Source organism: Punica granatum, chromosome 7 (assembly GCF_007655135.1).
Source record: "Punica granatum isolate Tunisia-2019 chromosome 7, ASM765513v2, whole genome shotgun sequence".
Taxonomy (NCBI): Eukaryota; Viridiplantae; Streptophyta; class Magnoliopsida; order Myrtales; family Lythraceae; genus Punica; species Punica granatum.
This window is the reverse complement of record NC_045133.1, coordinates 21,012,661-21,025,589: the sequence shown is the minus strand read 5'-3', so window position 1 is coordinate 21,025,589 and position 12,929 is coordinate 21,012,661. Positions and strand designations below refer to the sequence as shown.

The window sequence follows — 12,929 nt, the reverse complement described above, 5'->3', positions numbered from 1 at the left end:
ACGATCTCTATCATGGTACTCAATTCGACATTGTGTTCCTTGGTTCTATACAAGGAATCGATATGGCAATGACAGACTCGTCGTCAAATCGTATGGGTATAATTTAACCGTCGAAAAGGGGATCCTACGATCACTCTCGCGCTCGTGATTCGTCATGGTTGCTTAAAAAATCATCTAGGCCAGTCGGCCGAAAAGCGTGATATTAATTTAAAGAGATCACTGTCCAAAATTATCTTATTACAGATTTTCTATAACATGAAGCTGGATCAAACTTTTCAAAAGTACCTAACAGTTCCATGAAGCAGATCTCTTGACAAGGTGCTTCATCTGCTTGTCATCCTCGAGCGAGATCATACCCAAATGAGACGGGTCCTCGAACAACATTTTTGCCACCAAGTACCCGGCAATCGACCATGTCTGGAACTTACGGGCCTGTTTGCCGATGTACCTTCCTGTCTTCCCATCATAGTACTCAGGCCAGTGATCCTTGGACAGCCTGCTCTCAGTCAGCTCGATCGCACGCCTTGCAATCTGAGGACGACCCGTCTTGATACAAGCTGCTGTGAGGAGCCATAGGAGCACTGCAAGAACCAATTTCACTCATCAATGAATGACCTTTGATCATTAATTAGTATTTCCTTTCTGGACATTAAAAAAGAAAGAACAAATTAATAGGTCATCCTTGCCTGGCCAAGAACCACCGTTGTGGTAACTCCACCTCGTGTTCTTCGGATCACATCCCGTCACGATCCTCCACTGGTGACTCTCAATCGCTGGATAACAGATCTTCAGTGGCATCTCCCCGACAAGCTCCTCCCACCGAGCCTCGATCAGGTCCATTATGGCCGCTGCCTGTTCGGGTGTCGCCAGAGACGACAAGATCACGACGCAGTTTCCCAAACAGAACCATCGGAAATCCATCCTCGCAGGACTCACATTCCCGATGAAGTATCCCCCACGGCTCGGCATGAAGTCAAAGACCCAGTCAGGGAGGGAATCAGGCATCACATTGAACTTGTTAACAGCCGTGTGGGAGTACTCCTCGGTCTTGTACCGGTATATGTCATTCAGCTGCTTCAGGTCGAGCCAGAAGTAGCTCCTCATGTGGTAGCTCAGGGCATGGAGACGCTGCACGATTCGTTCCACGAATTCCTTGCCCTCGCCGTCTTGTTTGAGTAGTAGAAGGGCACATCTTAGTGCCATGAAGAAGGGGGCTTGTATTTCAATAGGATAACCATAGACACCCTGCCAGGGGTACATTCAGTAAATCAAGTGAGACGATATATGCGATATGATAGGCTATGGTTGAAGACCTATCTTAGCTGCTTTTACATTCAGAAAAACATCAGTATGTATGTTTATATCGTCGATTATGCGGCAACATTTATCAGAAAGAAGGTCGTGGCATTTTAATAGGAAACAAAGGAAAATTAAGTTGCAAGATAAGGAGAAGAAACCGATGATACTGACCATCCTGCGATCGATCATGCTGCATCCATCTGCACATAGCAGAGTAGGGAAAGTATCAAAACCTTCGGATAGACAGAGACTGAGAATGAGGCGCATTCCCCTTTGGCATTCGGGCAATTCTGCCAAGGAAGTGTCTCCTGTGGACTTTGTATACGCACGGAGCAGTATAATCCACCAAAATCCCGAATCCACGGGAGCCACCCTCCCTATCGCACTCTCGCCAAAATCAGCAGTCAAAGTCTCATAGTTCCTCGCCGGGTGATGGATCACCTTAAAACTTGCAGGCATCACCCCTTCTCCGAGCTTGAATTGATCTACCATCTTCTCTCTTGATTGCAGACGGAGAGTCTTCAGGAGGAAGTTCCTCACTATCTCCGTCTCGCCATTCATCAGAAAAGCCAGTGCACTTGGAACAAAATCTCTAACAAAGACCTGAAAACAATTTAAAGTACCGTATAAGAACCAGTGAAGGGATAAAATCTGCGAAACCGAACTAAGCAAGATGAAATAGGCCGAACCTGATCATAGTTGAGTTCTTCCACTGAATGGTCCAAAGCAGCAATAGTCCCCACTGGTTGGCCACGGAAGTTGACAATGGACTTCCTCAAAGCTTCCCATGCATCCACAATCATAGGGTGCGTCTCATAGTAACTGTGCGACCTAGGAGTATTCAAACCCGACCTTATTCCCGGAGAAAACATGTATCCAGCATGTTCCAAGTTACGGAAATTCTCAGAGTTCCTGAAACTGTGACGGGGCGACAAGCTAATAGACACATCGTTGTAAGACCTCTCATCAAACGACCTTCTGTCCACATTTATAGGTTTCGGTCTGTCCAGTAAGCGCAAAAGGTCGGAGTCGCCAATCTCAAATATGGAGCTTGCAGTCTCGAGGCTTGTCAGGCTCCCATTCTGGGTGATATCCGTGGTGGTCGTTGACATTGTTGGATTGTTTTTCTCTCTTTAATCTCAAAGACTCAAAACGTACTAGACGAATATATACATCTGCCTAATACAACGCCCTCAGAATTTCCTTAACGTCAAACCTCTGCATCGATCAAAACCGAATATCATTGTCACGTCCGCAACAAAGGGACAGATTTGTCAAATTTAACTCAAGTCCATGAATGGCAACCTAAGCATGTCTTTAAACTACTCTACTTGAAGCATTCGACCCAGTTGAAGCAGGATCAAAGAAACAACTTTCACAAAACTAACACGATATGGTACTAAATCATCGGCATTACACACAAAGAACATCATATTCAACTACATTAACAAGCTCAAATTTGTAAAACAAAGGTCAGTCTCAAGCCGTACCCTGCATTTCCTACCTGTCCAAATCAATGGATGATTGTGCAACGAGAAACAGGGAGAAGGGCTATTCGAGAGCGGACATGGAAAGCGCCTTTGATGGAAAGCCGAAGCGAATTAAAGGAAAAAGGGTGCCTGGGGAACTGCATCTTTATAAATGGACCACTTCGAAGAGGAAGCAATCGGTCAGTGGATTGAATTACTCTGCTTGGACGTATAGTCGACCGGTGAATGCTATGTTACAGGGGAGGTTTCCTCGGTTGATCCGTCACCGGTTTCGGGATGTTGTCCTGCTCCTCCACTGTTATTGTCTCCGTGAAAGCACGACAGTTGAGCAGAACAAAATCAAACAAGAAAATGTCCAAAAAGTTCCCTGAAAACGGGATTTTTGTCGTCGCTGAAAAGGAAGAAGCTATGACGAATTTCTTCGGTGTAGACGAAACGATCGATGTTGCTCTAGCTGGACTGTCGGGATGCCAAGTGGCATGCTGAGAGTTAGTGGGGAGCTGACAGAGCGCCAGGTTGGACTTTTGTCGTATTTCATGTCAAGGGTATTGTTGAATATATAGCAACACCACCTACGGTTTTATGATTTAGAACGACCGGAGGAGGAATTAGGTTGGAGTTCTACTTATAGATCTTGATTAGACGGTTAATAGTACCGGAAACCCATTCTCGTATCAAGATCGTAATTTAACGTTGAATAGCATATAAGCAATGGATGAAACAAGTATTGAGGGACACAATCAATCGACACAATCCGACGTATGAAACTCATTGCTATTGAAATTTATTGCATAATCAACGCAAGTCATCTGACGAATAATTCTATAATAATATATACATCTTTTCAAAAAGAGTCATAAATACTGAGCCGACTATAATTATAATACTCGATCATGTCACGCTCACTATGTTTTCAATGGTTTGGTGATTCATGCTTACCGTGCTTAATTAGGACCTTGGAACAACATCTGTTGATTTTTGCGTTTGTTTAGAAACTGATTAATTAGGCCTCGTACAGACTGCTTTCATGAAACATTCATGTCCTTTTCGGGCACCCTTAGGAAGAATACGGGTAAGGTCTAGCGTATATATGCGTCTATATCGATCTGTGTGTGCACATGAGAGAGTCCATGGACTTACAAATAGGATGTCGAACATGAATCTCAAGATTTCCATTAACAGCGTAATGCGTGGTGCGGACTTGTACATATACTTGGACGCGTAACGAGTTTGTGATGCGTTCACGAATCCAAAAGAACAAAAAAATCCTTATTAAAAAGATAACGAAAATCAAATTCGACAACTCTTAATATCTAAAATGAAGGTACACTAATTTCGGTTTCCCATGTAAGCTACTTCGCTATGCATATGCTTTTTACCAGACAATCCATAAGTTGGTTATCCCCTCGTTCCAATCATTGCCACCGACAAATTTACATTGAATGCAAGAAGTCAATTATGAAATTACTAAATTTCCGTTTCCATATCTCTTTGCAAATCCTGCCTCGAAGTTTATGTATATAAACACCAAAAATCATTAACATAAAATTAATAAAAGGGGAAAAAAAACAAATAAAAGAGGGCCATGCAGGTCGTCTTGATCAAGAGCTTCGGCTCCCTTGCGATTTTCTTCATCATTTATGCCGTGATGACTCCTAATCCGACAGCAGCTCAAGTCGACTGGAGGACTTGTGGGGCGAACGGACTAACCACGCAATGCGGACAGATTATAAGCAGCTACGTGATTCTCAACGAAGGACCGCTGCCAAATGACGATTGTTGCAGGCAACTCCTGAAAGTCGGGAAGCCCTGCCACGATGCATACGTCCAGGTAGATCGATAGTACATTAAAAGATAAGGTTTTTGTCTTACCTCTATTTGGGATGGGATGAACGTAATTTATGTAACTTGTAAACCTGTGCAGGCACATATTGATATCAACGATTTCGAATACACCATACCCATAGTGATCCAGAGACGCGATGATGTTTGGGTGGAGTGTCTCGGTGTGGGTGAGCTAGTACCTGTTCTTCCGCCTGTTCAAGCTCCCGCCTATCCCGGTCCAGCTGAAGCTCCCAAAAACTCTGGAAGATAGTCGAGGCACTGAAAATGGCTGAGATCGACCGAATGATATCATTCTCTGTCATCTGAAAGAAACATAATTGATGTGGAGAATCACATGAATGAAGAATTTGTTCGATTGACCCGATAGTTCTCTTGCCCGCCGACCCCAATTTACTCGGCCTGTACTGTATTAATTTCAAGAACAGATTGGATTAAACTGTGTACAGCGATCCATTTCGATGAATACACAAGAAATTTTACCAATTAAATCAGTATTAATTAGTTCCCTCAATATCCCTGTCGTCTCCCTATTCTACAATCTTTTATTTAATCTTGTGCAATCTTATCTTGTTTCATCAATTATTTTGTAATAAACGAGGAATGCCCCTGAATATTTCCCCAAAAGAAAGGGAAAAAAGAACAATAAATTAAGAAGGCATGGGAATTCCTAGATAAGACATCGACCTCTGCTAAAATTGAGTTCCCGTTTAAAACACACGAATGAAATGAAGATCTTATTATTTTCCTTATTTGCTTATATGGTGATACTTTCATTAGTTAGAATGTTCATTTCATTTGGAAGGCATTTTTCTTTCAATTTATGCTCATTTCATTATTTCTACTGAATTTTATATGCATCATATATTTTTTTTAACTTTATATATCTAAAAATATAATTTATAGAATGACATCTTAAATATTAAGTTCATCTAATTAGATACATTTTTTCATATTCTCTAGCTCAATCTAGATGTTTTTCTTCACTATACAAAATTCATTTCATTTCCGTGTATTCATCTGTGCCTTATTATAGGCGTGAATAGAAAGAAATGGGGAGGATCAATCATATATATTGCATGTGTGATTGCAGTCAAAGGTGAAATAATCAGTTTCTAAATACCCTACGAGAAAATTGGATGTAGTTGCTGCGTTTATTTTTTGCGGGTGAAATAGGAAGTAAGGATTATTGCGAAATTTCAAATTCAAGTCACTTTATATTAGACAACCGACACAGTCTAAGATCGAACTTATCTATCCTGTAATCTTGTGAGTTGTTCACATGGACTGTAAAGATTAGTCGGGTGAAATCCAAACACTTTTTCCTTAAAAAAAAGAAGAAGATATCGAGTGAATTAAAATTATTTTTAAAAAAATGTGGAAATTTAAAGAAACTAGTGGTGACAATTCGTGTCGTGTCGTGTTTATACGTGTTGTGTCTAAACGGGTTCGTGTCATCAAAGTCATAACCCATACACGACACGATTATTAAACGGGTTAGGTTTTGGAAACCCATACACGACACGTTTATATCCGTGTCAACCCGTTTAGATACGTTTAAACCCGTTTATCGAAACGTGTCATAGTAGGTACACGTATATACGACACGATTATAAACGTTATCGGGACACGTTAACACAACTTGTTTATCCGATCAACTCAGTTACCCGGATACATTAACACAACATGTTTATCTGATTAACTCGTTTATCCGAACACGTTAACACGGCATGTTTACACGTTAACACGACATGTGTTGGATTGGATGAAAGAAAGGAAAAGAAATTAGGTTAGAGACTTAGGAAGTTAGGATTACATGAGGATATTTTGGTAAATCCAAATACATAAACGAGTTAACAGGTTACATGATTATAGTAACACGATTAAACATGTTTAAATAAATAGGTTTAATCGTGTATAATCGGATTACACAGGTTCAACCCGATAAGACACGCTTATTAATCGTGTTTAAACGGGTTGGACCCGTTTAGATCGATTATCAAAAATGTCCAATCCAAACCCGTTTAACTCCGTGTTGTATCCGTGTCGTGTTATCGTGTCGTGTAAAATATTGCCAGGCCTAAAAGAAACGATGACAATAAACAAAATTTAAATTAATATAGATCGTGCTTGGATAAAGTATAATAATTTGCTGAGGAAATATTATATAGATTCTTTTGGTATATTAGTAGAGCTATGAGGAATTTATGAATAGGAAAAAAAAAGCATTTTGAAAGTTAGAAGACTTACAAATATGAAGGAAAATAAAGTGAAAAAAATTTTGAAAGAAAAAGGACTAATCAATCGTTTTTCTGTCACATATTTCTTTAAACTTTCAGTTATAGATCCTTGCTTTGATTATTTATTTATATATTGAAAGAACAGTTTCTTTTCTCCTTTTCTTTTACAGCCAGTGGGCGTTTTTGGATACATATAAATTTTCCATCTCCCAATTTATTTCACCAAATCACTAAATACATTTTTCCCTTTCGATATAATAAATAAACATAAATGATGAAAACTCTTTTTTTTTATAGGTAAAATGGTGGGTAGCAGTGATGGCAATATTGCCGCCCCTGTTACGCAATGTTCAAGCTCTCATGTTCAATCGTGAACATATTAGACGAACTGAACAATCAGCGCAAATACTGATCCTGTCAACGTAGCACCATCAGGAGCCTAATATAGTTTACAGAAACTAGAGATGACTCAGGCCCAAACCAAATAGCCCATCCTACCATATGCCCCTGAGTGGATTCGAACTCGAGACTTGAGGATTACCAAATCACATGAGAGTGAGCTTAAAACCACTAATAAATGGCCAAAATTCAGTTCGTTCTTATGTTTTCCTCCAATCAAACTTGCTGCAGTTGTGAATAATTATCATAATTAAGCTCGAATAACCAGAATCTTCAGAGGCAATACACATATACCCATGGCAAGTGAAGGGAGATGGAATGGAAAAAAAAAAAGTTCTATGAATTAATACAACAGGTAAGTGAAGCAAAAGAACAAGAAGAAATAGAGGGATTAAGTTTTAACATCTCTCTTCTCATTGAATTATTTGCTCTATTTTTCCGTTGAAATGATAGAATTCTAGATTATAGACGCGAACATAATTAGCCGTAGATGATGAATAAAATACAAATTAAACATGGAAAACTGGAGTTGAAATGGGAGGACCGGATCACACCTACATTCTAACTTGTGAGAACGAGTCTAAGGGACTAAAAAATTGAGAAATGACCGGAGATTATGAGCTCAGGCTACACGGAAATGAAAAATATAGAATGGAGTTGAATGAGTTTTATAAAATGAAATGTAATGGTATTGAGGGAAAATAACTTCTTATTGAACATGATAATTCGAAGAACTATATTTATAATTGTAACATTGGATTTACTATTTACTAAAACTTCACTACATATCTTCTTAGATATATGAAATTAAAAGAAATATATGATATTTACACAATCTTTACTGAGAGAATTGAAGAAAAAATGTTATCATGATAAAATGTTCATTTAATTCAATCCATTCTCACTTACCAAATAGAACTTCTGGGAATGTGAGAATGGAAAGGAAAGGGCCAACCATTGAAAATTTATGTATGGATGAAAAAGATATTTAGGGGGTGTTTTAACGTTTTTAAAAAATGAAAAGAATTTTTTAATTATGTCCAAATATACAAATAATAATTATTATATATATATGTCAAAAAGTGAAACAAGAAGCGCCACGAAATCATTTTTTTTTGGAAACTTCAATTCATGAATGATTGTCAAGCGGATAATTAATGGGCTGGTGTTCCAAAAAAGAAAAAAAAATTTCGGAGATTAGAAGTACCCCGCCTGTATAATTTAAGGGACAAAAAAAAGTATTTTCCCCTTATTATTCTTAGCATTTTATTGGCGTAATAGATGACAAACATATAGCATCCTGCATACGACACTTAAGTCCCTAATAATGTTGGCCGCGAAATGTTGTCCGAGCCAATCATTGATGATGTCTTTCTTCTAATTTATTATCATTCAATTATATTAATATATGCACATTTATTGCTCTCTAAAATTCATATTTACATATTTGTTATGATTAATAATCACAAGATGTAACTCACTCCGTTTATTCAAAAAAAAAACTGAGAAAATTAATTAAGACGAATGAATCTACCCCTCATGTCCTACCATAAATAAAATTCTCTGCCTCAATCCAACAACATATTCACCAATCAAATCCACCCCTTTCCCCAAGCAACTGATCTTAATATCCTTGGGGTCATAACATTTACGATCGTAGTACCCATGGCCATCGTCAAGAGCTCCGCCGCGTCCGCGATGGCCCTCTTCATTGTCGTTGCCGCTGTCTGCTTCAGTCCAGCCGTGGCGGTTAAAAGCAGGGACAAAGAATTGCACGAGTGCCTACGGGGAATCAATGATGACTGCGGGGTCATCATCGCCACGTGGTTGATGTTCAATGAGGCTCTGCCTCCCAGTGTCGGGTGCTGCACGTGGCTCATTGACATGGGGAAGCAGTGCCACGATGATCTCGTGGATGCGCTCATTGAGATCAACAAGTACAAGGGCTCGCCCGAGGACGTGAAAGACAGGGCCAATGAGCTGTGGCAGTTCTGCATCTTCGAGACGAATCATGACCAGCCCCACGCACCTCTCATGGCCCCGGCCCCGGCCCCGGCTCACGGCGCTCAGTAATTTTAGGGCTAGGTGGATTGGTTTTCTTAAAATTGGATGATTGGAGTGTGATTTTGAAATAAGCAAATTAAACTATGCAATAAATTAACCGTAACCCTTAATCGGAGTTTACTTGGGCGTCCGAATATCATGATTCATAAAAAAAAAAAAAAACCACCGTAACCTAGCAAATATATTTACCTTGGAATTTCAATTTTCATCTCACTTTACTCTTAAAATTTAGCCCCTGTGGAAGAACCTCAGTGCGTACGTATTTGATCCACAAACATATTCTCCACTAGAGAACATGAAGAATTAATAATTTCTCATCAAACCCCATATATAATTGCAATCTTGATGTGATTTTCTTGGTAATTCGATCCAAAATTCTACGTTTGTACTCTTGAAAATGGGATTGAATTCATGATATTATATATGTTCGTATGATCGATGTATTTAGTGAACCTTGTCGACTGAGTTATGGTCACTATGCAAACCGGAGAAAAAGTGAACCTCGATGGCAGGTATTGACGCGGTATAAAATAAAGTTTGGGATTCGAAATGTCCTTCATGTCCTGTCTCATATTGCAACGTGAATTATCCCTGAATTTAAGACAACTTATCATACCCAAAAAAGAAAATTACCAAACAGGATTCGACATCTTCGATATTTCCATTATTATTGGAGATCTCACTGCAACTCTACATGAAATATCAGTATGGTTATATATAGAGTTCGATGTCGTGGCATTATGTCATTCATTTTTGTTATCTATCTCTAACTTGAACACGTCATGGCACTACCAATGTAACAGTGATACTTGCTCTCGTCCTGAAAAATCAACAGATTAACGAATACTATTTTCATAGGCTTATCGGCCTTCTTTTTAATTTTAAAAAATTGATTTAATAAAGCTTAAATGCCAAAAAAGAAAAAGAAAAAGAAAAAGAAAAAGAAAGGAAATGTAGTTTATTATAAGAAGCTGAGACTGCTGATGATAGCAGCCAGCGAGAAATCTGACCTATAGGCATTAGTAGGTTAGCTGCATCGTACTTATTTTTGTATTTACAAAAATCCTCTAGCTATTGGGAGGGGAAAAAGAAAAAAAGAAAAAGAAAAAGAAAAAATAATTACATTATAATGGGCTTGGGCCGAAATTGGGCCTGGCCCAATGATAGTTTCGAACTCTAAAACGCGGCGTTTTGCCATTGAATGTGGGGGAGTGGGTCCCATACTCTTCAATGCAATTCGCTTTCCCTGCAAAAATTGTTGGAAAGGGTTTCAAAATCCCAACCCTCCAATAGCCATTGACCCCCTTGCTTCTTCTCGCCCACTGCAGCAAGCTCCGATTTTTTCATCATTATTCACCATTGTTGATTCATCGAGAAGATGCCCTCCGAGGATTCGAAGCCCGCCGTCAAGAGGGTGAAGGATGAAGAGGAGGAGGAGGACGAAGACGACAAGAGGAGCCTGGGCTCTATCCTCAAGGAAAAAAACAGCAGAAGGGCTCCCATTGGTGACAATCAAGGAGCCAAGGTCAAGAAGGAGGAGCCCAGCAATGGCGGCGGTAATCCTTCTAAGGAGAAGGAGAAGCCCCCCAGAGTTGGTGGTTCTGCTGCTGGCGCCAGGGGAGCTAAAGTGAAGAAGGAAGTGAAGGATGAGGACGTGGATGATGATGATGATGTGCCCATCGTGAAGAAGGCTTCGGCTGCGAAGAATGATAAGGTAGTTCCTGGCTGTGAAAGTTGTAGAGTTTCTATCTGTTGGTGCTGGTTTTGAACTTGAATAGATAATTTGTGGGACAAAATTCCGGTTTGGTCTCTGATAAATTTATGGATGACATCAATGTAGGCTAAAGTGAAGAAGGAAGTGAAGGGGGAGGACGAGGATGATGATGATGATGATGTGCCCATCTCGAAGAAGGCTCCGAGTGCGAAGAAAGATAAGGTAGTTCTTGATTCTGAACATTCTGAAGTTTGGATCTTTGGCCGATTGGTCCTTTAAGAAATTTATGGATGACGTTAGTGTAGGCTATGCTTTGTATGATGTGCCAATTTTCGTGTGTTTCATAACATGTATGGTAGAATGCGATTGAATTTATGATAGGATTTGTTGCAGAAAATAGATTTTCAGCTGTTTAGTTACGAGTTTCGATGCCGGGTAAATTCCGGGCTCTCAGATGTGCAAAGTTGGGGTCAAGAACTTGTTTGACTGATTGAGGATTCACTTGCTTCATTTGATTTGTGAGAACATCATACACTGGATATAGAATCTGCAGTCATGTCACATGTTCATGATCGATGGTAGCAGTGAGAATCATGCAGTTACCGATCTTGCACTGATAGAATCTTTTCTCATTAGTAATTTCATCATAGGTTTATTTGTGGAAAGACTGTCCTGTAGTTTGTGAAATAGTGAAGTGCTTTTTTTTTTTTTCCCTTTTCAGCTTAATGAAATAATGGATGTGTTGTGAATAAAAGGAACAGAACAAGAAGAAGGTTAAGGAAGAACCCAAGAGGAAGATGGTGAAACAAACTGTGGAAAATGGAAAGAAGAGAGAGAAGAAAGTCTATGATCTGCCTGGCCAGAAGCGGGATCCTCCTGAGCAAGTATAGTCTCCAACTCGCTCACTGGAACCTTATGCCACTCTCTTAATCAATTCATTGTGGGAATGATTGAAGTCTGCATTTTTTGTTTTGCAGAGAGACCCATTGAGGATTTTCTATGAGACACTGTATAAGCAAGTCCCCAACAGCGAAATGGCACAATTCTGGTGAGATATTTGCTCGAGTTGTGAGTTCAGCTAGAAAAAGTGATCCTGCAATGAGTAGTGTTTTCGCATTAGGACATTAAAGTTGAAAGGTGATTGTAATTTGCTCTGGTGAAGGAAATTGAATGTGGTTGTACCTCAAACTAGGATTTCCTTTTTCTCCATTCCCATTGGTTTTTCTCGATCTTTGAAGGGTTAGTAACTCTCTTAGACCCAGATTTCATGGTCTATGTTTTGCAAACAGTATGAATATGTAGTTTTATATTGGCTGCAGGATGATGGAGTCAGGACTTCTTCCCAAGGAAGAGGCTAAGAAAGTCTTTGAAAAGAAGCAAAAAAGAAGTCAGGCACAAAGGCTTGGTTCCCCGGTGAAGTCTGTTGCTTCAGTGAAGAGAAGCTCTCAGACTACCGCCACTGTTAAGAACAATTTGCCATCTTCTCCACTGTCCTTGAATAAAAAGACAACCAACGCGAAGGTCTTGACGAAGCTGGTCAAGAACCGGAAAGACGAAGATAGAAGCTTTGACAATGACTCAGACGACGACTTCGTGTTGTCTAGCAGAGTGTCTAAGAGACAGAAGGCAGCTTAACTTGGTTGACTGGTTACTGCTTTGGCTCATTGTTATAGTTCAAAGTATAATTCTCGATTAGGTATTTTCTGATTGTATAGCACTCTAATGAGGCTCTTACTGATTGAATTCTATCTGAATCCAATGGATGACCATTTTATAATTATGAGGAGTTCTTCGTTTGCATCTGTTTATGTCTTACTATGCTATGTTTTATTAGATGAAGTGAACGAATATCGGGGATAATGTTACCACATTTGGCATAAC

The 12,929-nt window shown here is 39.5% G+C and overlaps 4 protein-coding genes across 6 annotated transcripts; 3 read left to right on the top strand and 1 right to left on the bottom strand.

The window, feature by feature from the left end:
* Window positions 1–162: 162 nt before the first annotated feature.
* LOC116213067 (probable alkaline/neutral invertase B) lies at window positions 163–3,165 on the bottom strand. Of its 2 annotated transcripts, none has more exons than XM_031547874.1 (5): window positions 2,790–3,165; window positions 1,989–2,517; window positions 1,471–1,902; window positions 687–1,245; window positions 163–581 (listed from the first exon to the last, which is right to left on the bottom strand). In XM_031547874.1, the coding sequence occupies exons 2-5, from the start codon at window positions 2,409–2,411 to the stop codon at window positions 286–288; spliced, it is 1,710 nt and encodes a 569-aa protein (XP_031403734.1). In that variant the 5' UTR covers window positions 2,412–2,517; window positions 2,790–3,165; the 3' UTR covers window positions 163–285. The 2 variants fall into 2 exon arrangements, with proteins under 2 accessions (XP_031403734.1, XP_031403733.1); XM_031547873.1 differs by having other exon boundaries at window positions 2,804–3,165.
* Window positions 3,166–4,374: 1,209 nt separating this feature from the next.
* On the top strand, window positions 4,375–4,884 carry LOC116214491. Its single transcript, XM_031549892.1, has 2 exons — window positions 4,375–4,620; window positions 4,714–4,884. The coding sequence occupies exons 1-2, from the start codon at window positions 4,375–4,377 to the stop codon at window positions 4,882–4,884; spliced, it is 417 nt and encodes a 138-aa protein (XP_031405752.1).
* A 4,051-nt stretch (window positions 4,885–8,935) lies between these two features.
* LOC116214490 lies at window positions 8,936–9,343 on the top strand. Its single transcript, XM_031549891.1, has one exon. It carries the CDS (start codon window positions 8,936–8,938, stop codon window positions 9,341–9,343), a length of 408 nt encoding a protein of 135 aa, XP_031405751.1.
* Window positions 9,344–10,588: 1,245 nt separating this feature from the next.
* On the top strand, window positions 10,589–12,850 carry LOC116212673 (transcriptional regulator ATRX homolog). Of its 2 annotated transcripts, none has more exons than XM_031547314.1 (5): window positions 10,589–11,048; window positions 11,175–11,270; window positions 11,810–11,932; window positions 12,026–12,096; window positions 12,368–12,850. In XM_031547314.1, exons 1-5 carry the CDS (start codon window positions 10,713–10,715, stop codon window positions 12,681–12,683), a joined length of 942 nt encoding a protein of 313 aa, XP_031403174.1. In that variant the 5' UTR covers window positions 10,589–10,712; the 3' UTR covers window positions 12,684–12,850. The 2 variants fall into 2 exon arrangements, with proteins under 2 accessions (XP_031403174.1, XP_031403173.1); XM_031547313.1 differs by having other exon boundaries at window positions 10,590–11,048; window positions 11,804–11,932.
* The last annotated feature ends 79 nt before the right edge of the window (window positions 12,851–12,929 follow it).